The sequence below is a fragment of the Leucoraja erinacea genome, chromosome 12 (assembly GCF_028641065.1).
Source record: "Leucoraja erinacea ecotype New England chromosome 12, Leri_hhj_1, whole genome shotgun sequence".
In the NCBI taxonomy this organism is placed as follows: Eukaryota; Metazoa; Chordata; class Chondrichthyes; order Rajiformes; family Rajidae; genus Leucoraja; species Leucoraja erinaceus.
The window spans coordinates 19165127-19190081 of NC_073388.1; the positions used below are offsets into that span (position 1 = coordinate 19165127).

The 24955-nt window shown below is 43.6% G+C and overlaps 1 protein-coding gene across 6 annotated transcripts in view; it reads left to right on the plus strand.

The window, feature by feature from the left end:
• nhsl2 (NHS-like 2) overlaps nucleotides 1-24749 on the plus strand; it is a 291724-nt gene extending 266975 nt beyond the window's left edge. For 4 of the 6 annotated variants that reach the window (XM_055643706.1, XM_055643710.1, XM_055643709.1 and 1 more), the window contains exons 3-8: nucleotides 5814-5947; nucleotides 8710-8905; nucleotides 10991-11122; nucleotides 14898-17669; nucleotides 19701-19842; nucleotides 21474-24749. In XM_055643706.1, coding sequence (XP_055499681.1) covers nucleotides 5814-5947; nucleotides 8710-8905; nucleotides 10991-11122; nucleotides 14898-17669; nucleotides 19701-19842; nucleotides 21474-21822 — 3725 coding nt within the window. In that variant the 3' untranslated portion in view covers nucleotides 21823-24749. The remainder of the gene's footprint in view (nucleotides 1-5813; nucleotides 5948-8709; nucleotides 8906-10990; nucleotides 11123-14897; nucleotides 17670-19700; nucleotides 19843-21473) is intronic. The other 2 variants (XM_055643707.1, XM_055643708.1) reach the window with 2 other exon arrangements.
• Nucleotides 24750-24955: the final 206 nt, after the last annotated feature.

Below are 24955 nucleotides of genomic sequence, written 5' to 3' on the forward strand. Positions count from 1 at the left end.
TACGCTTGAGAGGTAGAGACGAAAGAAGGAGATGTCAGGCAAGCTGATTCAGTGCGATGCTTGCAGTATGTGGGAGGTCAAGGACACCGCTGGTGCCTCTGGCTGCTACAAATGCGAAAAGTGCATCCAGGTAGAGCTCCTGAAGGGCCGTGTTGGGGAACTGGAGAAGCAAGTGGATGACCTCCGGTTCGTACGAGAAACGGAGTCGTTCCTCGACAAGTCCTACAGTACGATTGTTACACCTAAGGTACTGGAAGAGAGAAGGTGGGAGACAGTGAGAAACGGAGGGAAGCATGGAATGCCAACGTCCCCGGGTGGTGTACCTCTTGTAAACAGGTTCACCCACTTAGAAGCTGTTGGGACAGAAGACGTGCTTACACTGAGCGGCGGACTGGCTTGCGATGCGAATAGGGCTGTTGAGCCAAAACCAAAAAGGCCTAAGGCAGGCAAGGCCATTGTAGTGGGAGACTCCATTGTGAGAGGTACGGACAGGGGTTTCTGCGGCAACAGACGGGATGCAAGGATGGTGTGCTGCCTTCCCGGTGCCAGGATCCAGGATGTCACGGACAGAGAGCAGAAAATCCTCAAGGGCGAAGGTGAACATCCGGAAGTGGTAGTGCATGTCGGCACAAACGATGTCGGAAAGAAGGGGATGAATATTCTGCAGCGTGACTTTAGAGAGCTCGGAAAAATGTTGAAAAGCAGGACCTCCAGGGTTGTTATCTCCGGTTTGCTTCCAGTTCCCCGTGCTGGCGAGAGCAGGAACAGGGAGATACGGGACCTGAACGTGTGGCTGAGGAACTGGTGCACGGGGCAGGGATTTAGATTCTTAGATCACTGGGATCTGTTTTGGGGTAAGGTGGGACTGTACAAAAGGGACGGATTGCATCTTAACAGGTGTGGGACCAGCATTCTGGCAGGCAGGTTTGCCACTGCTACACGGGTGGTTTTAAACTGAATAAGGGGGTTGGGGTGTCGAATGGGATAGTGGAGGATGGAGTTAAAGGGAAAGGGTTTCTTAAATGTGTGAGCGTAGAGACCGAGGGGTGTAAAATGAGGGTAGAAGCAATAGGTAGCAAGGTGAAAAGTAAAAGTGGCAGGCAGACAAACCCAGGGCAAAAATCAAAAAGGGCCACTTTTCAACATAATTGTATAAGGGGTAAGAGTGTTGTAAAAACAAGCCTGAAGGCTTTGTGTCTCAATGCAAGGAGCATTCGTAATAAGGTGGATGAGTTGAATGTGCAGATAGCTATTAATGACTATGATATAGTTGGGATCACGGAGACATGGCTCCAGGGTGACCAAGGCTGGGAGCTGAACATCCAGGGATATTCAATATTCAGGAGGGATAGAGAGAAAGGAAAAGGAGGTGGGGTAGCGTTACTGATTAGAGAGGAGATTAATGCAATGGAAAGGAAGGACATTAGTTTGGAGGATGTGGAATCGGTATGGGTAGAGCTGCGAAACACTAAGGGGCAGAAAACGCTGGTGGGTGTTGTGTGCAGTAGTAGTGAAGTTGGAGATGGTATCAAACAGGAAATTAGAAATGCGTGCGACAAAGGCAAAACAGTTATAATGGGTGACTTCAATCTACATATAGATTGGGTGAATCAAATTGGCAGGGGTGCTGAGGAAGAGGATTGCTTGGAATGTATGCGGGATAGTTATCTAAATCAACATGTAGAGGACCCAACGAGAGAGCAGGCTATTTTAGACTGGGTATTGAGTAATGAGGAAGGGTTAGTTAGCAATCTTGTTGTGCGTGGCCCCTTGGGCAAGAGTGACCATAATATGGTTGAGTTCTTCATTAGGATGGAGAGTGACATTGTTAATTCAGAAACAATGGTTCTGAACTTAAAGACAGGTAACTTTGAGGGTATGAGACGTGAATTGGCCAAGATTGACTGGCAATTAATTCTAAGAGGGTTGACGGTGGATATGCAATGGAAGACATTTAAAGACTGCATGGATGAACTACAAAAATTGGTCATCCCAGTTTGGCAAAAGAATAAATCAGGGAAGGTAGTACATCCGTGGATAACAAGGGAAATCAGGGATAGTATCAAAGGGAAGGATGATGCGTACAAATTAGCCAGAAAAAGCAGCATACCAGAGGACTGGGAGAAATTCAGAGACCAGCAGAGGAGGACAAAGGGCTTAATTAGGAAAGGAAAAATAGATTATGAAAGAAAACTGGCAGGGAACATAAAAACTGATTGCAAAAGTTTTTATAGATATGTGAAAAGAAAGAGATTAGTTAAAACAAATGTAGGTCCCTTGCAGTCAGAAATAGGTGAGTTGATCATGGGGAACAAGGATATGGCAGACCAATTGAATAACTACTTTGATTCCGTCTTCACTAAGGAATAAATAATTTGCCGGAAATAGCAGGGGACCGCGGGTCAAAGGAGTTGGAGGAATTGAGTGAAATCCAGGTTAGCCGGGAAGTGGTGTTGGGTAAATTGAATGGATTAAAGGCCGATAAATCCCCAGGGCCAGATAGGCTGCATTCCAGAGTACTTTAGGAAGTAGCTCCAGAAATAGTGGATGCATTAGTAATAATCTTTCAAAACTCTTTAGATTCTGGAGTAGTTCCTGAGGATTGGCGGGTAGCAAACGTAACCCCACTTTTTAAGAAGGGAGGGAGAGAGAAAACAGGGAATTACAGACCAGTTAGTCTAACATCGGTAGTGGGGAAACTGCTAGAGTCGGTTATTAAAGATGGGATAGCAGCACATTTGGAAAGTGGTGAAATCATTGGACAAATTCAGCATGGATTTACGAAAGGTAAATCATGTCTGACGAATCTTATAGAATTTTTCGAGGATGTAACTAGTAGCGTGGATAGGGGAGAACCAGTGGATGTGGTGTATCTGGACTTCCAGAAGGCTTTCGACAAGGTGCCACATAAGAGATTAGTATACAAACTTAAAGCACAAGGCATTGGGGGTTCAGTATTGATGTGGATAGAGAACTGGCTGGCAAACAGGAAGCAAAGAGTAGGAGTAAACGGGTCCTTTTCAGAATGGCAGGCAGTGACTAGTGGGGTACCGCAAGGCTCAGTGCTGGGACCCCAGCTATTTACAATATATATTAATGATCTGGATGAAAGAATTGAAGGCAATATCTCCAAGTTTGCGGATGACACTCAGCTGGGGGGCAGTGTTAGGTGTGAGGAGGATGCTAGGAGACTGCAAGGTGACTTGGATTGGCTGGGTGAGTGGGCAAATGTTTGGCAGATGCAGTATAATGTGGATAAATGTGAGGTTATCCATTTTGGTTGCAAAAACAGGAAAGCAGACTATTATCTAAATGGTGGCCGACTAGGAAAAGAGGAGATGCAGCGAGTCCTGGGTGTCATGGTACACCAGTCATTGAAAGTATGGATTTGAGTATAGGAGCAGGGAGGTTCTACTGCAGTTGTACAGGGTCTTGGTGAGACCACACCTGGAGTATTGCGTACAGTTTTGGTCTCCAAATCTGAGGAAGGACATTATTGCCATAGAGGGAGTGCAGAGAAGGTTCACCAGACTGATTCCTGGGATGTCAGAACTGTCTTATGAAGAAAGACTGGATATACTTGGTTTATACTCTCTAGAATTTAGGAGATTGAGAGGGGATCTTATAGAAACTTACAACATTTGTAAGGGGTTGGACAGGCTAGATGCAGGAAGATTGCTCCCGATGTTGGGGAAGTCCAGGACAAGGGGTCACAGCTTAAGGATAAGGGGGAAATCCTTTAAAACCGAGATGAGAAGAACTTTTTTTCACACAGAGAGTGGTGAATCTCTGGAACTCTCTGCCGCAGAGGGTAGTCGAGGCCAGTTCATTGGCTATATTTAAGAGGGAGTTAGATGTGGCCCTTGTGGCTAAGGGGATCAGAGGGGTATGGAGAGAAGGCAGGTACGGGATACTGAGTTGGATGATCAGCCATGATCATATTGAATAGCGGTGCAGGCTCAAAGAGCCGAATGGCCTACTCCTGCACCTAATTTCTATGTTTCTATGTTTACGGTGAGAGGTTTAAAGAAGATGTGCAAATTGGGCAAATGTTTTCCACAGTGAACGGTGGGAATGCACTGTCAGGGATGGTGGTAAGGGCAGACATGAAGATGGTGTTTAAGAGGCAAATGTATATACAGGGAATGGAGGGATATACAATAGATCACATAGTGGCAGAGGAGATTAATTTAACTCGCCATCTTTTTCGTCATTGAATTTAGTTTATCATCACGTGTCCCAAGGTACAGTTTTTGTTGCGTGCTAACCAGTCGGCGGAAAGACAATACATGATTACAATTGAGCCATCCACAGTGCACAGATACATGATAAAGAGAGTAACATGAATAACGTTTAGTGCAAGATAATGTCCAGTAAAGTCTGATCAAAGGGTCTCCAATGAGGTAGATAGTAGCCCAGGACTGCTGTGTGGGCGACACGATCTTTCCTGTGCTGCACCATTCTATGTTCTATGTAAACACCAGTCATCACATGCAAATTAAAACAATTCATTTATCACTGTCACATCATGAAGAAAACCTGGCAACAGAGGGGTGCCCTGGTGTTACCTCACAGCTCCTGTTACCTGGGGTCAGCCCTGATCTCCGTTTTTATCTATGTGAAGTAGATCTAGGTGGCATAGTGGTAAAGCTACTGCCTTAAAGCGCCAGAGACCCATGTTCGATCCTGACTATAGGTGAAGTCTGTGGGGAGTTTGTACGTTCTCCTCATGACCAACGTGGGTTTTCTCCGATATCTTTACTTTCCTCCCACTCTCCAAAGATGTACAGATTTGTAGGTTAATTGGCTTGGTATGAATGTAACATTGTCACTAGGGTGTGTAGGGTAATGTTAATTTGCGGGGATCGCTGGTCAGTGCGGACTCAGTGGGCCGAAGGGCCTGTTTCCGCACTGTATCTCTAAACTAAACAAAACTAAGTATTGCTCCTTTTCCCTGTGACTTGGGGCATTTTCTTGGATGCTCTAATTTCCTCCCACAACCCAAAGACATGTGTGTTGATTGGTTAATTGGCCACTGTAAATTGCCCTCAGGGTGTGTGGTAAACTTTGGAAGAAGTTGTCGGGAATGTGGGGAGTATAGGTTTGAGGGAAAAGTAATGGGGGGGATGGGATTGCTCTGTGAGCCAGCATTGACTTGATGGGCCGAAATGTCCTCCTTCAATGTAGTATGGTAGTGAGCAAATCTGGAAACCGACTTTTACTTCCCCAAATAGTGCTGAAAAAAAAAAAACAAGCTTTGCACTAGATTCAAGGGTGTCCCACAAAATTAAAAGATTTTAAAGCTACTTCTTAGCAGCAGACTTGAACATGATTTTCCTGAGAGAGTTGTTGTTGCTGGAACAGCAGCCAGAAATCAGACGTGAAGGCAGATAATTAGTTGAAGGGCCAGGGGAAAGTAAATCCAGCTGCTATGCTGACCTCAACGCCATAAAGTTTACATAGATACTCGAGTAAGTTAAAATGGCTGTAATTTCAGTGTTCAAATGGGGAGTGGCTGCACAGCCCTTGAGGACTGTAAAGTATGTAAGGTTTTTTTTTAAATCTGAGTTGTGAGCTATTGTTTCCTTGCTTCATCGTTGCTGAGCAACCAGCCTTCATCAGCATGTCAGAAAATCTGCAACCTTTAGACTGCGGGAATAATTCTGTTGCTGCTCTCTCGGCAGCAGAGGCTGGGATCCAGAAAGATTCTTAAGCATTGAACTGTGTGGTATCTCGCATGATAGCAATCTGTTCCAGCCCCGCCACCCCCTCGCTGCTCTTCCAACATGTTAAAATGTGCTTCTTTCATTCAGAAGAGTTTGGTGAGCCAGTGATTCAGAAGAAGGCGACTGCAAATACCTTTGGACACAAACCAGCTCTCAACAGAGAGGCCGTTCCAGATAGTTGCCCCAAGAAAGGGGAAAAGCGTATGGAATTTGTGTTGATGGTAAGTCCATTTATTATGAAATGATTTACTATGAAGTGTTAATGTGAATGTAAGGTATTTTTTAGGATCACTGATGAGCATGTGCAAATCAGAGTAACTGCTGAATGCAAGGGTTTTAGTGATGATGATCCTGATGGAACAACTCACTGCTGTTTTTGCTTTGCATTTTCAGGAAATGGTAAATAAGTCAGTTGCATGGCTTTTAATTACTCCATCTACGAAGTGTGTGTTAGATTAGGTTATTTTTGAGGAAAGATAATGGTGAGTTTAGATGCATCCTACAAACATGCAGCCTCGCGCCAGGTACAGACTGGCCTACATATCCAGTACAACAGAAGGTGCGTTGTAGAATCACACTCAATAAAGTGCCAACTTCAACTTAGGGGAGAGGTGAAAGCCATTGGAAGGAAGAAGAGCTCCTTTAAAGAAAGAACAGTAGAAGCAGTTGGCAGAGTGTTTTTACATGAAAGGTGCAGCTTTCAGTTGATGTGATTGGTGCTTATTGGCGCCGTTCCCATGTACATGATGGAGACTGTCTTTAAACGTGAGAAAATTCCATTTAACATAGCATCTACAAGCCATCCCCGATGGTTTTCCACCAGCTGTAGTTCTCCTCAACAACCAAAAGTCTGTAACCTCCTTTTGCTCTGGTATTTTATTTCATTCTTCACATGTTTAAATTATAATGTTTTATTCTTAATTGATTACTGTATATCGTGTTGTTACTTGCGAGCAAAGCCGCCATGGCAAATTCCTTGTATGTAAACATACTTGGCTAATTAAATTTATTCATTTCAATTCAATTACAATGCTGTTTTACATCAGCACTGTTTGAACCATCTCAAGTAGCTCAAGTACAGGGGTGAACTTCATCGCAGACCATGCTGATGCAGATGAACAAAAAAACCAGTTGACACAGTCTGAGGAAGGTTCCTGACCCAAAACGTCACCTATTCCTTGTTCCCCAGAAATGCTGCTGACCCGCTGAGTTACTCCAGCACTTTGTGTCTTTTTGTTTACATTGCATTTGCATAGATAGAAGATTAAACACAGAGTTCCTTTAGTGATCTCACCAAAAACCTTACGAGGTACCATCTCTCTCTTCTTATACTGTATCCATTTTGCAATAATGATAAATAGTCAAACATTCTATTGTATTTTCATTGCTTGCTACATCTGCTGCTAATTTACAATGATCCAAGTCCAAGAAATTGCAGTTCACTCAGAATACCAACATTTTTCACAATTTAAATTATTTGCTTTCTTATTCTTCCTACCAAGGGAGATAACTTTACATTGACGTATGTTGGATCCAATGTTTGGATGTAATATAGAGATAGTGTCATCGAACCAGTGAATCAGACAAATACCTTCAAATATTATCTGTACAGGCCTTCGCCAGTTAATGAAAACCTGACTTGGGTACAGCCCGTATATATGAATGAGCTTTTGGGAGACTGGATAAGCTGGCTTCTGCATGCCTGCCGTGCACAAACCTGGTACACAGCAATATCTGAATGTTGTGTTAAACACGCTGGTGTAACTACGCATTGCCCTTGGCATGCCTATGTTTTTGTTTAAATACCCACTTGGCGGCTATATTTACAACTTGTGAATTGGGGCGGCACAGTGACACAGTGGCAGAATTGCAGGTCAGAGACCCGGGTTTCATCCAGAAGCCAGTGCACCCGGAGAAAACCCACATGGTCACAGAGAGAATGTACAAACTCCATACAGACAGCACCCGTGGTCAAGATCAAACGCGGGTCTCTGTTCTGTAAGGCAGCAACTCTACCACTGCGCCACCATAGGGCCCTGGTTCTGGGGTCTTGGGCCTTCCTGACCCTCCAATTTTTGGGGTGAATTATTTTTCGGCATCGCTGGTAAAACCAACATTTAATGTCCATTCCTAGTTGCCCTTCACAGGGCTATTCAAATTGCCAGGTCAATTCGGAGGGTTTTGAAAAGACAACCACATTGATGGGTCTGGAGTCACAAGAGACTAAATAAGTTATGGATAGGAGATTCCTCCCTGGAAGGAGACATCATTTAACTTTACAACAAAGAAGTAATTTTTTTCTGGTCACCATTGCTAATGATGTATTTTTGAAACGGTTCAGATTATTAATTGAGTTTAAATTCCATAACAGCTGCAGGGTGATTTGAGATCAGCTCCCTGGATTGTCCATTTAGAATATTTAGAAGGCTAGTTACATATCTACTATGCCAACCCTATGGTACCGATCCCCCTGATGTGTAGGAACCAAACACCCAACCACAAGGTTTCTGCCATGGCCACACCGCTGTCCACTCATTGTCAATGAGCACTGACCATCCTCTAGCCTTCTGCCCCGACACAGCAGCAATCTCCCGAGACCACTGATAGAGGTCACTATCCCCGAACAGCAGCCCGCACCCGGCCCACTCCTTCCCCGATGATTGGCTGCGATCCTATGAGACAATTCAAACCCAGGTCATTTTTCTGCTGAACCTCTCAATGCAGTCTTGTCCCTGAGTGCCTTTATGTCCAATAAAGAACTATGCATCCATTTTCTTTTCACTGGTGGCTTAGATGCTGTGGACATTTGTCGCAGAGAATCATGATGGAAATGATGTCAAATCTTGAGTCTTCTGGTATTTAAAAGCCAGCTTGTGTTTAAAATATCTTCATCAATGTGGGGATGTGCTTGAAAGTAGCACTGAATGTTAATATATTTTACTGAAATGTATTCCATCTCTGATCTGTGTGTTTCGGTGATCAGCCAAGCACAAGGTCCAGCAGTGAAGATGAGACGACCACCTTTGGCGTAAAACCACACGAACAATTTCTGAGCTCCCCAAGTACACCCGATAAACCACCCAAGTGGACTCGAGGCATCCCACAGTCAACACCAGAGAAAAAGAGGTGGCACCAAGCACGGACGGTACAGGCGGACCTGGTGCCTATCAATGTGACTGGTACAGTGCACTCTGTATTACAATTCACACACACACACACACACACACACTGCAAATTAGTGCAGAATGGGGCTGAGCACCAATAATGATCACAGCAAATGCCAGAGACAAGTGCAATCAGTGCAGAGAGAGGCTGTGTTACATGTCGGAGATGTGTAGACCGAGGTTTGGGTTAGAGGCACTCCATGCGGGAGGGGGAGAGGGAGAGAGAGGGGTCAGCCATTGAGGCTGAGATTAAGAACAGTCAGCCAGTGCAGAGGATAGAGGGGTAAATGAGGAATGGGTAATGGAATGAGTGAGGGATAGGTAGGAGGGTGAGTGGTGAATAGTTGGGAAGGGTGAATGAATGGTGGGTAGAGGAATGTATGAGATAGATAGGACGAGGCATGAAAGAGAGGTAGGAGGGTAAGTGAGGGACAGGTAGGAGGGTGAGGGATGGCATGGGAATGGGCGATGGATGGGTAGGAGGAGGAGTGAGAGACATGGAGATTAGTGTGTCACATTTGGGTAGGAAGGTGAGTGAGAGATGATTGTGAGGGTGAGAGGAATAGGTAGAGAAGTGAATGAGGGTTATGTGGGAGTGTGCGTGACGAATGGACAGGAGGGAGAGTGAGCATTTGGGCAGTTGTAGTGATTATAAAAGTCTGCAAACAAAATTCAGGAGTAATGATTTTGACAAATAATTTGGGACTGATCTTAATCCACCAAGAAAGCATGGAAATGTTTTAACTTTTAAAGAGGCACATAATTTCAAACTGCTGTTATTCTTAAACCAAGCTTGTCAGTGTGAATGGTCCAGGTCCATTGATGCTGCCAGCTCTAGTGCCTCACCCAAATGGTTAAGCAGGAGAAAGCATACAGATGGTTGGCTAGCTGCTGGTGAGAAGGGACTGTTCCTCACAAATTCACTTATATTCAGGAGTGGCAGAATCCTTCTCTGATTTTGTGTGTCCTCAACCAAAGGGAGCAAGAATGATTTTTTTTTAATTGACGTTTCAGGTCTTCAGACCGAAGACGGGTTTAGACATGAAATGTCGCCTACCCATGTTCTCCTGAGATGCTGCATGACTCACTGAATTACTCCAGCACTTTGTTTCTTCTTTTGTAAACCAGCATCTGCAGTTCCTTGTTTCTTTAAGATATTGAATCATCTGGTGTACCTAGTTCAGTGTAGACTGGACATGCGCAGTCTGTATAATTTACAACTAAGTGACCAAACACACACACCTAATGAAATAGAGAAATAGGCAGCTGACATTTGGATCTAACTAAAAACATTCAAATCATTCCTTATTAAGATAGCAAAATGAATTGACTGGAAAGGACACCAATATTAGAAAACACATGTTCTGTGATGTTTATTTAATCTAGGTTTTGAACAGTGATCAGTTATTGAAGGTCATGTTCCAGAACTGATTAAGTTTGACATTTGCTGCTGTCCTGACTCGTGATCTAAATTTCACTAATTAATTGATTTTACAATAGCTTGACCCTGCTGCATTTTAATCCATGATGAGCATAGTACATTAATAGGAGCTGTTTGGTGCTGTGAGTTAGATGCTGATTTTTAAGCTTTGTGAACCAGGTTCAAATGCAGCTCAAAGTGATGCATTAAATAACGCATGCCAGAAATATTCAGTAGAGAGCGGGCGGCATCAATGGTGGAAGAAGTGGCGTTATCATTTCGGTCTCCCCTACTTGCTTCCACTACCTGTAACCTCCGGCAACCACCTTCAACCTCCGGGAACCGCACGGAAACCTTGGGTGGGGCGCAAAGTCTCCAGAGGCTTCCATTCAGGTTTCTTAAGTGGGATAGGGGCATTAGGAATCAGTCAGGGCCACCTTTATCACTGAGGGTGAAAGGATAACATAAGAATGGTGCTGTGGACCACATGTTCAATAGTGTTTAAGAAGGAACTGCAGATGCTGGAAAATCGAAGGTAGACAAAAATGCTGGAAAAACTCAGCAGGTAAGGCAGCATCTATGGAGCAAAGGAAATAGGCGACGTTTCGGGTCGAGACCCTTCTTCAATAGTGAATGGCTTTGCGGAAGATCCATTTTGTCTCACCTTTGTTCTTGTTCAGGAGAAGCCGTTGAGCGGCAGGCGATCGTGCGGCATTCTTTATTCAACACAGAGACCGCGGTGAACCCGAAGAGTACACTGAGGAGGAGGCGGACAATCACTGGCTTGTGCGAGCCAGTTCAGCCTCAGCCAGGTGAGCCCACCCCCCCCTCCCCCCCCGATCAAATCCCTGAACTTCTTACTAAGCAACAGAAATCCACAATGCCCATACGGCTCAGTCGGTGAGCAAATGTTGTGAGCAGGTTAATAGATTTAAAGGCAAAATGGGCAGGTTGTCTTATGAGGTGAGAGCTTTGTATTTGCTGGAGTTTAGAAGAATGGAAATCCACTTGACTGAGACATAGCTGATTTTGCGGATAAACACAAAGAGCTGGCGTAACTCAGCAGGTCAGGCAGCATCCCTGGAGAAAAAGGATAAGTGACGTTTCAGGGTTATTTGTAATGGTTCAACTCTGATAGCATAATGAGCACAAGAATGTGACACAATCACAGCGAGCAGCTTGAGTGGGTTCCTGTTGAAGTGGCTCCATTCTAAGATGGACAAGACCACCATCTAGTGGCTGAGAGAATATCGCTGCATTTGAGTTTGTACATTTTAGCCCATTTGTGCAGGTCTGAGAAGGGTCCCAACCCAAAACCTCACCTATCCATATCCTGCAGAGATGCTGCCTGAATGGCTGTTACTCCAGCACTTAGTATTTTATTATTGTAAACCAGCACCTGCAGTTCCCCATGTCTCATTTGTGCAAGAGCCATTAGTGAAAACAGCGAACCCGTGCAAATTGCATATAATGGGAATTTGAAATGGACACTGACCACTTTCAGTGGTTCAGGCAGGATCTGGAGTGAGAATGGTTCAACCATTAGCTAAGCACAAAGGTGGCAAAAATGTAAACCAAATTTTGGGAGATTCAACTCTAAAAAAGTGTCAGTGGACTTGAACTCAATATCCTTAAATAACCAAGACTATGCTGTAGAGAGACAAGGACATTTGGTGGAACTGAGGTGTCTGGAGTTCTTTGTAAGAATGATGCAGGCTAGGTTCAGGGATGCGTATTATGCACAGCTAAGGACACAAAATGTGTTGCCATGGCAACCGAGGAGTAATTGTAGGAGAAGATTGTGGGGATGAACAATGACAATAGAACAATCTATGGTGCAATGTCAGAAGTCAAAATGTGCAAATAAACGTTTGATGGGCAGCATGGTCTGGAGTGGACTGAAGGGTCTGTTTCTGTGCCATATGACTATGACTGTAATTAAAGATTTGCTTGGTCTTTGAGGGGAATCCTCAGGCCAATGTTGAGTGAATACCCATTATGGGGCAGAGGTGTGGCACAGTGGTGCAGTGGTAGAGTTGCTGCCTTGCATCGCCAGAGACCTTGGGTTGGACCGTGACAACAGGTGCTGTTTGTATGGGGTTTGTACGTTCTTCCCGTGAATGCATAGGTTTTCTCTGGGTGCTCCGTGTTCCTCCCATTCTCAAAAGACGGAGAGGTTAATAGGTTAATTGGCATTGGTAAAAATTGTAAATTGTCCCTTGTGTGTTGGATAGTACTGGTGTACTGATCGCTGGCCAGCATGGAATCGGTGGGCCGAAGGGCCTGCTTCCACATGATGTTGGGGCATGTGTCACTTGGACAAAACAATCCAATATTTTGTCTCGTTGTTTCCCCATTCTCCCTTTATTCAAATATTCTTGTTTCTTTAATATAATTTTTCACAAACAGATGTACTTAGTTGTCTTCCTCCAGAAATGAAACATTGATTTACATTTTAGCAGAGATTGGTTTTCATGTTCATTTTGCATCATGTCTTCGTTGTGTGATTGCAAGTCATTTGAATAACTTCATCGGCTAAGGGATTCATAAACTGCCAACAATATACTGGCCGGCCTGCATGTATTACACTCTCAACTAGCCAGAGTAATTCACACACTTTACACAAATATCTTATGCCTCTGCTAGCCCAGATAAACATTAGATAATGATTGGTCTTGCTGAGTCACACAGTTATATTTGGGGTCATTCTACAAGCATGCCATAGTTTATCAAATCAAGTAAACCATGCTTTAACATGCTTTACTGTAACTTATTCTGGTAAAGGTGCAACCATGTTAATGGGGAGGGTAGTAGGATGCAATTAAAAGCTGGTCAAATAATTGGACATTAAGGACTCTCTTAAAGGAGGAGAGAACTATAAAGTAAGCGGCCAGGTGACAGACTACAGAATATACAGCTACCAATGATGGGATGGAAGATGTGGGGAACGTGTGACCCATAATGAGTCACAAGTCTCAGAAAGGGGGAGAAATTATCAAGTTCTTTATAAAATGTTATATGATGATAAAGCAGTAACTCATCCAGGAGTTTGTCAGCTTGGTGTAAGTAGTTTGTTTGGGTACAAGTTCATATTTAGGGCACAACTTTAAGTTGAGATAAACATAATTTAAAGATGTGTGGGACAAATTTATAACATAAGAGGATAGTGAGTGCCCAGAAAGTGCTGCCGGAGGTAGTGGTTGAGGCAGATATGTTAGACGACTTTTGGATAGGCAAATGGATATGCAGGGAATGGAGGGATATGGGTTACGTGCGGGAAGATATGTGATGGGTTTTTGCATCAGCACAGAAGTTGTATTATTCCCAGTCCATTATATTACTTTAGACATTAAAAATACAGAGCTAAACAAGCTGTTCAGCCCACCGAGTCCCTGCCGACCACCTATCACCCCATACATTAGACCTATTCTAAACACTGGGGACAATTTACAATCTTTACCAAAGCCAATGAACCTACAACTCTGCATTTCTTTGGAATGTGGGAGGAAGCAGGAGTAACCCCGGGGGAAACCCACACGGTCTCGGGGAGAACGTACAAACTCCGTAGTCAGGATCGAACCCGGGTCACTGGCGCTGTAAAGCAGCAACTTTACTGCTGTGCCACCGAGGGAAATAAGTAGCGGAAGGTGGGATATGCACAAGGAGCAGGGAAGAATGAGCATATGTGAATGGTAGAGAAGAGATCTAAAGAACTGGGGAGCAGAGGCACCTGATAAACAAGCAACAGACAGCAGAGGAAGTTGTAGATTAAAGGGGGAATTTATTTCCCTATCATTGAATGCCATGTTTTACCTACAGGCTCCAAGCATTGGGTTTTTGCCAGTAGCCGATTACCTCTGCCCCTTGTCCTTTAAAACATCCTCAAGATGAATCCGCCCCATGGTCTCCCCATGTGATAAAATATTACATTTTATCTGATAATCCTCCTGTGAAATGGCTTGGAATATTTTACTATACGAGTGGTAAATAGATAAAAGAGTTGTGGAGTAGCGAGAATGTAGACTGTATTTTCTTCTGAACACTTAGAACACACTACCTTAGATTATTTGGAATTATTGGTACCACATGGACATGGGAAAAGCTTGTGTCTTTATCAAGGGTCTTATTCCATCCAATGAAAGGATTGATGTATTGCTGGATGCAGGACAAAGTTAGATATGCAATTCTACAGGAGAAACCTAAATTGAGTTGATTAATGGTCTAGTGATTTTAGCTGGGCTGTCTCTGTCGAGAGTGAGGTGACCTTTGCTCCGTGACAGTGCCCTTCACAGGCAACTGTATACTTAGAGTGCTGTACCGCGCAATATTTTAATGCTGCATTTGGGAAATAGTCAATTGGTTATGCTTCATTTGTGATGTGGAATGTCTCTGAAACACAAAGTTTTTAAACCTAAACATTCAGTGCTGCCAACATGTGCTTGCAACTCCTGCAGGGAATGTAAATGTGTTGGAAAGTATTTACATTTGCTTGTGTCATTTGGAAACACTACAAAGGAAGTAAGTGACTTGCAGTTAATGTTCTCTGACAAAAATTTTCATGGGGTCAATTTTCCTTTCGCTTTTTAGGTTCTTTGAAGGAAGGATTGAGATCTCCTCATGCGTTAACAAAGACAGAGGCAAACCAACGTCTCTTTACCTTTGATGAAGATATGAATGTTATGAGCGGCAACCAAGTCGGCAATCTTGGGATGGTGCAGTCATTCCCCCCAACTCTCAGGAAGGTACAAAGTGATCTCGGTCAAATAAACAATTCAAATCTATCTCAGTCTTCAGGGAACATCACATTCACAATGAACAATCCCCAGATGATGCCTACGTCGATAAGCGAACATAGCTTCTCTTCTCTTAACACTTCTTGGGATCAAATGAGAGGATCTAGTTTTTCTTCGTCCTTGAACAATTCGAGTGCTGTAACTGCACCAAGCTCGGTGTCAGTGGAGGCCTTGCATGACGGCACACATGCTCCTGTGACATTCAGTCAAACTTACAGCAGTGGTCAGTCTCATGGGCAGCGTACCCCTTGCTCCTCAGCACAGGGGTCAAGTGCTACCATGTCCGACCGGGAAAACGATACGGAGAGCCCACATTCTTCCAGCAGAGCCTGGAATGGCAGCAACTCTGTGTGTTCTCCTCACCTTTCAGATATGCCTCCAACTCTGTCACTTCAATGCTTGAAACATTCTTCGCAGCAGGACTCGGGAGTGTTACTGAATGATGGCTCGCATAAAGAGCGCAGTGTTCCACTCTCCACCTTTTTACCAAGGGAAGGCCAAAGACAAAATACCAGAAGCCCTATGGTCAGCTCCTTCACATCAACTCCAGGGGAAGCAGCAGATAAATCTCAGAATCACAAGGATACAAGGACTAACCACGAACGAATTATAATTTACCCAATCAACAATGCAAGCGAAGATGCAAACTCAAACCTGGAGTTCCCGGGTTATGCAAATGCGGAAGCTTGCACATTCCGTGAGAGATCTCTGTCAACGCCGACAGATTCTGGCTCGTGTTGTTCATCGGATGCTATAAGAAGCTATGACTCCAAGCACTATGACCACACACGGCGACACAGTGCCAATTACATCATGCGTTACCCGAGTGCCAGCTCAGAAGAGAGCCAAAGTAACGAGAATGTCTCTGTGATGACTGACCAGGAAGGATCCCAGAAATCGAGGCCTCGGACAAGAAGCATCTCTCTGAAAAAGCCAAAGAAGAAGCCGGTTCCACCCGTGCGGAATGTCTCCCTGAAGACGTGCGAGATTAGTTTGGACCCCGAGGAAACATCCGCAAACAGCTCTCCTCAAGAAAACAGGCCAACAAAGCTCTTTATCCCTCCAGAGAAGCAGGTCATTCAAAGTGAATCCGTAGGTAGCAATGAATCTAGTGGCTTTGTATCAGATGCCCACTCTAGCTCAACTACACCCACACTGAGAGATGGAGAACCAATACGGTACACAGAACATTGGTTCCTTAATGACTGGAAGTCTAATGATCCATATAGATCATTATCAAACTCCAGTACTACAACAGGGATAACTGTGATAGAATGCGTCAAGTCCCGTGGTAGTTCTGAATCATTGGCATCACCTTCTATTTCAAGGGCCACAACACCATCCCAGTTATCCGTCGAGGCAGAATCAAAAATGTCTTCTCCAGGGAAGCTCCCTGGTCTGATGTCACCATCCAGTGGTTATTCAAGTCAGTCGGAAACTCCCACAACGTATTTTCCAATGTCTGTTTATCAAGGCCATGTGCCACAGCCAGGTGGCAAAGCAAAACCCAAGGTCCCAGAACGGAAGTCCTCGTTACAGCCAACCTCCCCGAATGAGAAGAGCCCCAAGTCAAAGCGCATCTTTGAGTTGCCCATCTCTCCACCTCCTCATTTGGATCTGTCGGGGCTGCTGTCTTTCAAAAGCAAATCCAAAGCCAGCAGACGACACTCTGACTCTTCGAACAGTAACAAACCCAGCCAGAAACATAGCCCTAACCAGCCTTCTATGCCAGTCATAACTCAGACAGTCTTGGAGTCAGTACGTCTTCGCTCGGTCAGTAGATCGGAGAATGAGGATCATACAGAATTTGTAGAACCACCACAGATAACCCACAGTGAATCCTCCGAAGCTCCCCTGAGAAAGGTCCGGCCACCAGTTCCAGGGAAGCCACCTATGTCAAAAAGGCCTTCAAGTATTGCTCTAAAGCTTTCTCCCATTGAGCATCCATCACCCGCGTCTACTGTACCTTCACCAGTATCTTCAAATAGAGGATTTAGCACAGTATTTAGAAAGGTTGGTGTCAAAAAACAAGACTCTTTAGATAAGCCAGATAGCCAGAAGCTTCAGGCATCTCCAAATCCTGCACATGTTCAACCTAATCACCTTCAGAGTAACTATGTGGACAACAAACAATCCAGAAGCGTACCATTAACCACCCGAGACGAGACCCAAAGGCTCTGTTCCACTGAATTAACCAGGAGTTCCACCCAATACGTTGAGAAAAAGAAAAGTAAGACTCCACCTCCCGTCCCTAAGAAACCAAACGTACTGATTGTACCAACAAACACAGCACACATACTTGTAGTGACAGAGAGAGCTGCACAGGGTCCATTGCACAAAAAAACAGTTTCTGCATGCCATGACAATGCAAATGCTCCATTTACCATTGATGCGTCCAACGTAGAAAGAGGGTCAAAAGCACACGATCTGAACATGGGCCCAAATACAAGGACAGTTCCAAGTGCGGGCATTCATCTGGAAGGGAACAGAAATGTGGAATACAATGATGGAACTGGAAGATCTCAAACTGTATCACTGAGGACTGATCTAGATCAGAATCCTGAAGGTATGTGTGACAGCAGGGTTTACTGAGGGTAAAAACGTCCAGATTTCCTGCAGCTATGTGGCCTTGCAATGTATGAATAAGATATTTGGTACTTACAGTTTACTGGGAGCTGCATGGATCTAGTGCTGGGTGCAGTTGTTGGTGGTTGTACGGAAGGCAGGTAATCAAATAATAATCTTTTTGGTGAGAAGATTCTTGCCAAAGGTTTGGGAATTTGGTAAAGTAGTTCCATGTGAAACTGAATTTTTAGGAATGGGATATGGAAGGAGATGATACTTGGGGTACAGGTTGGTAAATTCAATTTTCAATATTTCATAAATGTTTAGGTGTTCTTGCATTTTTTTGTTGCACTGAAATTGCTTTCCAACCGACCTTGCAGCATAACTTACAACGTCACATGCACCAAATGCAGTTGGGTTCTGAGATATCATGGTTGTCTCCAGAAAAATATGTAGGTAGGAACTGCACATGCTGGTTTGTACCAAAGATAGACACAATGTACTGCAGTAACTCGGCGCATCTCTGGAGAAAAAGGATGAGGGACGTTTCGGGATGGAACCCTTCTTCCGACTGAAAGTAGAGGGTGGGAGGGGGTAGAAAGTGGCAACCCTGCGTGCCATTTTGCCAGTTCCCCCCCGCCCCCTTTATTTTCAGTCTGAAGAAGTGTTCCGACCCGAAATGTCACTCATTCTTTTTCTCCAGAGATGCTGCCTGACTGGTTGAGTTACTCCAGCACTTTGTATCGATCTTCTGTTTCCAGAAGAATGTTGGGTTAAAGCTTGTTTCCATCTGGATCTGTTTAAAGTCTGTGGTGACAAAATATACCCTGTATACCTAATTCCAGGTGGTTTGAATCTAGTAGAAGCTCCTTTAGTTCATTCACAAGGTTCAAGAGATTTGATGTTCTTTCTTTTCATTTCTGCATTTTCACTGCCAATGGGAGGGTTGAGAATTTGGACAGAGAAGTGTGCTGCTGCCTCCAATAATGTCTGAGCTGAAACAGCAGAGGGTTGTGACTCTGGCCCCAATGATCCTGATCAGATTTCACATTATGTACTTTTTAAAAAAATAACAAGCTTCATTTATCAGTGAAACGGACTAGTCTTTGCATAATTGTTCCTATTCCACTTCATTTATATTTAATAACTATATGAGCTTCACTTAGCACAATCCGTTCCCCACGCTGAGAGTGATCTCTTTTGATTCCCGAGGCAGAATCATGACTGTGGACATCCCTCTTATATCAGAGCCAAACACAGTCTAGTTCCCAGGTTGAAGCATCCACCCATAGAACTCTTTGAACTCTAAGAGAAAACTCTCCCATTCTTATGCTACTTTGCTTAAACAGGGCTGTCTTGAAATGTTCTTCCATATTCACTTGGCCATCAAAGATGAGTTGGAAAAGGAAACACTTCAAAGAAGGGGTAAGTGACAGGGTTTTTTGCAGCTAATGAATAGTGTGGTGAAAAGGGAGTAGTCATTCAATGCAAAGATTCTCCTATCTTGCTTCAAGGCAAGCAATCTGCTTAACCATAGCTGTGCTGATTCTGTGGTGGTTCTGTGCTAATCCATTTTCCACACACACCCCATTGGCAAGATTGTCTGGATATTACCTTTAAGAAAATACTGTTTGATTTTCTTTCCTTTCCTTTCAGGCGATTTGTAAAATGCTGAACTGCTACCCGCAGCTGTCATCGGCTTGCATGGCAGAAACAATCAAACATGGAAATCTCTTGTTTTTAATGGCTCAGTAATATGGACCACAGAATTGCTAAATTGCTTAGGTTTCTTATGGTACAACCAGACAATGTAGCCAAGGTATAGGTACACATAGTGCAAAATTATGGTATATTCTGGTCCCTTTTGGTTCTTGTAATGCAAATTCTTTGGGTGCTGTACTTTGGATTCCAATAACAATTGCACAACCCAGTGATTTTGTCACTTTTGGATTTGTACATACGTTAATTTATATGAAACCTCGATCAGATTGGGGTCTCTCCTAATAGTTGAATCCCATCTCATTCTGTCTAGATATTTCCTTGAATCTGAATGCTAAGCAGAGAAGTCCCACAGCTGTACAGAGTGGAGAAGTTGTGATGGAGGATGATGATGAAGTTTTTGTCTCCTCAGGCAACCAACGCTCCACTGAAGATCTCTTCACGGTGATTCACAGGTGAGAATAATGTTAAAAGGTGACTGCAGCTGAATGGGAGAATATGACCGAGAGTAATGGAAAAACACGAGCTCTTAGCTGGTGAAGGTGGCGATATATTCTGCGTATCTCAGACGATCCATTACAGAGGATTATCAATGACTCAATAGTCAATAGACAACAGACATTAGGTGCCATTTGGCTCATCGAGCCAGCACCACCATTCAATGTGATCATGGCTGATCATCCACAATCAGCACCCCGTTCCTGCCTTCTCCCCATATTCCCTGACTCCACTATCTTTAAGAGCCCTATCAAGCTCTCTTGAAAGTATCCAGAGAACCGGCCTCCACCAGGCAGAGAATTCCACAGACTCCCAACTCTCTGTGTGAAAAAGTGTTTCCCCATCTCGGTTTTAAATGCCTTCCCCTTATTCCCCTTATTCTTAAATTGTGCGGTTTAGTTTAGTTTAGAGATACAGCGTGGAAACAGGCCCTTCGACCCACCGAGACCGCACCGACCAGCACATTAACACTATCCTACACACACTAATGACGATTTACACATACACCAAGCCAATTAATCTACATACCTGGTAGACACAAAATGCTGGAGTGACTCACCGGGACAGGCAGCATCTCTGTAGAGAAGGAATGGGTGACGTTTCGGGTCGAGACCCTTGGGGGGGGGGGGGTTCTCTGAATTGGAGGCTGAGGGGAAACCTGATAGAAGTTTATAAAATGACCTGAGGCAAAGATAGGTAAACAGTTAGAACATTTTTCGTAGGGTGGAAATGTCAAAGACTAGAAGGCATAGCTTTACAAAGAGAGGGATACAATTTGAAGGGGATGTGCGGAGCAAGTTTTTTTTAACACAGAGTGGTGGGTGCCTGGAATACACAGCCAAGGGTGGTGGTGGAGGCATTTACATTAGTGGCATATAGGAGGCATTTTGATAGGCACATAAATATGCATGGAATATGGACCACGTATAGGCAGAGGAGATTAGTTCAATTTGGAACATGCTTGGTACAGACATAGTGGGCTGAAGGTCTTATACCTATGGCGTGCATAGGAATAGGACCTTCAACATGTTTTGTGCTATAATTTTATATCTCTATTAAACATTGACCAATAAATAGTTTTAATTTAATGTTATTTTTATACACAATTACGGGAAAATGGAACTGAGAAATGAAAACAGTTTTCTCCGCTCCCTGGACTTGGAAACTTGCACCTTCATTTTAGCTTTGACTTTAACTTTACTTCAAAGCACGGAAACAGACCTTTCGGCCCACCAAGTCCACGCCGACCATCGATCACTCCGCACACTCGCACTATCCTACACATTTGGGATAAGTTACAATTTTACTGAAGTAATTAACCTGCAAATCTGTACGTCTTTGGAACTTAGGAGGAAATCAGAGAACCCACGCGGTCACAGTGAGAACTTACAAACTCTGTACAGACAGCACCCGTAGTCAAGATCTGGCGCTGGAAGGCAGCAGGTCTACCACTACGCCACTGTGTTGCCCTGAGACAGGCTAATACCCCATGAGGTCTTGTAAAGTAGTCCAGTCATACCCCACTATTTGTCAAAGAGACTCAAAGTTATTCTGTTTGAACTTTATTTTGCAATTTCATTTTGACCAGGTCAAAGAGGAAGGTGCTGGGCTGGAAAGAGCCAGGAGAATCGTTCACGGTCAGGCAGGTGGCCATTTCACCCCCCAAACCCATCGTGCCAATCCCAAGTGCTGGCATCAGGCTCAACCCCTCGGCTAATGGAAATGGGTCCAAAACCAGCACAAGCAATGAGAACTTTAAGGCTTTATTGCAGAAAAAAGGCAGCAAGCCAGCAGGAGGTGCACGCATGTCAGCAGCGGAGCTCCTAAAAAGTACCAACCCACTTGCAAGAAGGATTGCGACGGAGTTTACACAGGACTCGGAGAGGTGTCAACCAATCTCGGAGCCAGGCTCTCCTGAGAACGCTTCAAAGTGCTAGAGTCAAACCCGTTCCTGGGGAGTGAGGAGCAAAGGTTCATGTTTCTCTGCCCTGGTGAACAGGATTATTTTCATTGTTGCTGTATCCACAGAGCTGTAATTTGATCAGAGGATGGAGATGGTTTCGCGGAAATTCAATGAAGTGAAGCTACAAATGAGGTGCGTCGTCCATTTGGGAGACAAGAGAAATTTGGAATAATTAGGTGACAGATTTTAAGTGCAAACTGTTTCTGGATCAAGATGTAAGATGTGGAGTTAATGAAGGAACTGCAGATGCTGGAAAATCGAAGGTACACAAAAATGCTGTAGAAACTCAGCGTCTATGGAGCGAAGGAGATAGGCAACATTTTGGGCCGAAACCCTTCTGAAGATCTTCTTGATATGAAGATAATTTTAATTGGACTGGACAAGCCTGGAGAACTTTGAAAATGTACAGCTGTGAGATGAGTTACATTCCACTAGGTGTAGTTACATTCCACTTATTGAAACTGGACATTTAAAAATATCTTTTGTGCATGACTCCAATCTGTTTATAAATATTCCACGCATTTCCATTTTTTACTGCTAAACAACAGTTGAATTAGATAGCAGTAAACGGAACTGGTGTGTGTGTGAGTGTATGTGCGTGCGTGTCTGTGAGTGTATGTGCGCGCGTGATTGTGTGTGCACGCACAGGTATGAGTGTGTACACACATGTGCGTGCATGTATGTGTGCATGCATGCATGTACGTCAGGGAAGGGTACAGGGTGGGTGTAAATGTAAAGGGGGGAGGGGTGGGGGGAAGACGTTGACTGGTTTTTACTCCTGATACGACGATGGAAAAGTATTTTCCCCCCAGAAACCTATGGTGGTGCATTACAAGACACCTGGGGAGGAAACAACACAATCTAAGTGACCCTTCAGCTCCACACTGCCACTGGATCCACATTCACTCTGTGAGTCTCGACCCACTATGAAGCTTCAGGAGAAAGACTTTTCCTTAGGATTGTAAAATAGCCTGCTTTTACCCTGTGACTGAAAGACCATGTCCTGCAACTCATGAAATCTTTTTTTGCCTTTCTCCCATTCTCCATGTCTTCTCTGTAAAGACAGCTAAGTAATCAGGAGAACAGGCAAAAGCACAGGTTCCAGGGAGGCATAATACTGAGGTCTTGCAAATGGCTTGCAGTTTGCTATTTTTTTTACTATTTGCTTAAGAACAGTTGTTTGCCTGATCTGTAATGTTTTTGTAAAATTCCTATTTTGCTGGTATTTTTTTATAAATATACTGTAATGTGTTATATGGCATCAATATATATGAATTGTTTCAAAGATTTTAAGAATTGAATGAAAGGAGATAAATATAAACATATTAGCTTTGTAAAGGACTGTGCTGCCCTTACCATGAAATAACATAATAATTTGAATGTTGAAAATATCAATGTCTTTAGCTTTGGTTTGAACAAGATCCTTGGTTCTTTTCTGACATATTGTACAGAAGATAGACACAAAAAGCTGGAGTAACTCAGCGGGACAGGCAGCATCTCGGGAGAGAAGGAATGGGTGACGTTTCCGGTCGAGACCCTTCTTCAGACCCAAAATGTCACCCATTCCTTCTCTCCAGAGATACTTCCTGTGCTGCTGAGTTACTCCAGCTTTTTGTGTCTATCTTCGGTTTAAACCAGCATTCCTTCCTACACATATTGTTTAAATATTTTGGAAAATATTAGCCCTGGTGTTTCAAAGATATATGTTTTATTTTATTCACAAGGTGAACAAAGTCTGTTTGAAAATGGAAAGTGAACCACAAATTGAGGTATAAACCTCTCAGCGCACTCCCAGAAGCACTATCGGAAGTAACTGAGTCAGAGGCAGAGCTGAGCTTTAAACACCACCCCATCCCACCCCACCCATTGCCAAATCCCCCCTCCCTCCTCCCCATCACTAAGTCATCACAAACCTCCCCCTCCTCTCAGCCAGAAGACGATTAATGTCCATTTGCACTCATTGCCAATGCTCGATCCATTCCACTCTGTGTTGTCTCCTTCAGAGCCAACTGATTACACCCAGTACTTCATCCCCTTCACTCTAGAACCCATTCAAGTTGGGACATCTGTGATCTGAGCCATTTTCTGACCAGTGGAACCCCATTTACTATTAATACCAGCAGCAACTCCATATCTGGGAGCGCACGTAATAAATATAGGTTTTCCTCGTATAATTAAAAATCTTAATTGGGATCATTTGAAGTGTTGATGCTCTCATTAAAATGTATTTGCTGCTGTGACTAAGAAGAATCCTACCAGCTCATTCCTTTAAGGACACATTAGAAAACCTCCAAATCCCTGCATGAGGTTCATGTTTATCTCAGGGTACTTTGTGTCATGGGGAAATTACATGTCAAAGAGTTAAATAACCTTAATAAGTTTAAAATAAAATTATTTTTACTAGTAAGACCAGGCCCTACTATCTTGCACAGGTCACAAGTCCATTGATTGAAGCTTCTGGAAGTATTCATGTTTTACCTTAATCTTGAATGTATAAGACTTCCCCAGCTCCCAGGTGTCATGCTTGGAGAGCATCTATATGTCTGAACCAGACTGCACGAGTAATGTCACATTGTGGTAAGGATAAAGGATTGAATGTACCTTGTGATAAAAGCCATGTACCACTACATCGAAATGCAGTCAGCATTTATCCCGCAAATTGTGAGATATGAGTGCACTCACCTTGTGAGGACTCCATCGCTTTATGTCTGTCATGTCTTGCACTTATGCATTTGAATTTAATTGTGCGCTTTAAAAGTGACTCAGGAAATTGGGAATGATCAATAGTTATTTTTACATATATTGGAAAATGCATTTCCCTGCCCCGATAGTTTAGAGCGATAAATAAATATAATTGTGTAATCTTTTGGGACAATCATTAAAAAGAAACTTGAAGCAAAATTCATTTCGAGCTGGTTATTATATTTTTTTCTGAAATCCCTTTCCAGTTCCTTAAATGATTCCAGAAACAATTCGAAAACCGTTTTAATTTGCTCTGAAATATACATTAGTTTCACTTGAGGCAGGGGAAATTTTTGAATCTATAAATAAGGCTTAATAATTGTTTAAACTGTTTTCTTTTTTTGATTCTACTAAGGGTGCAGTTA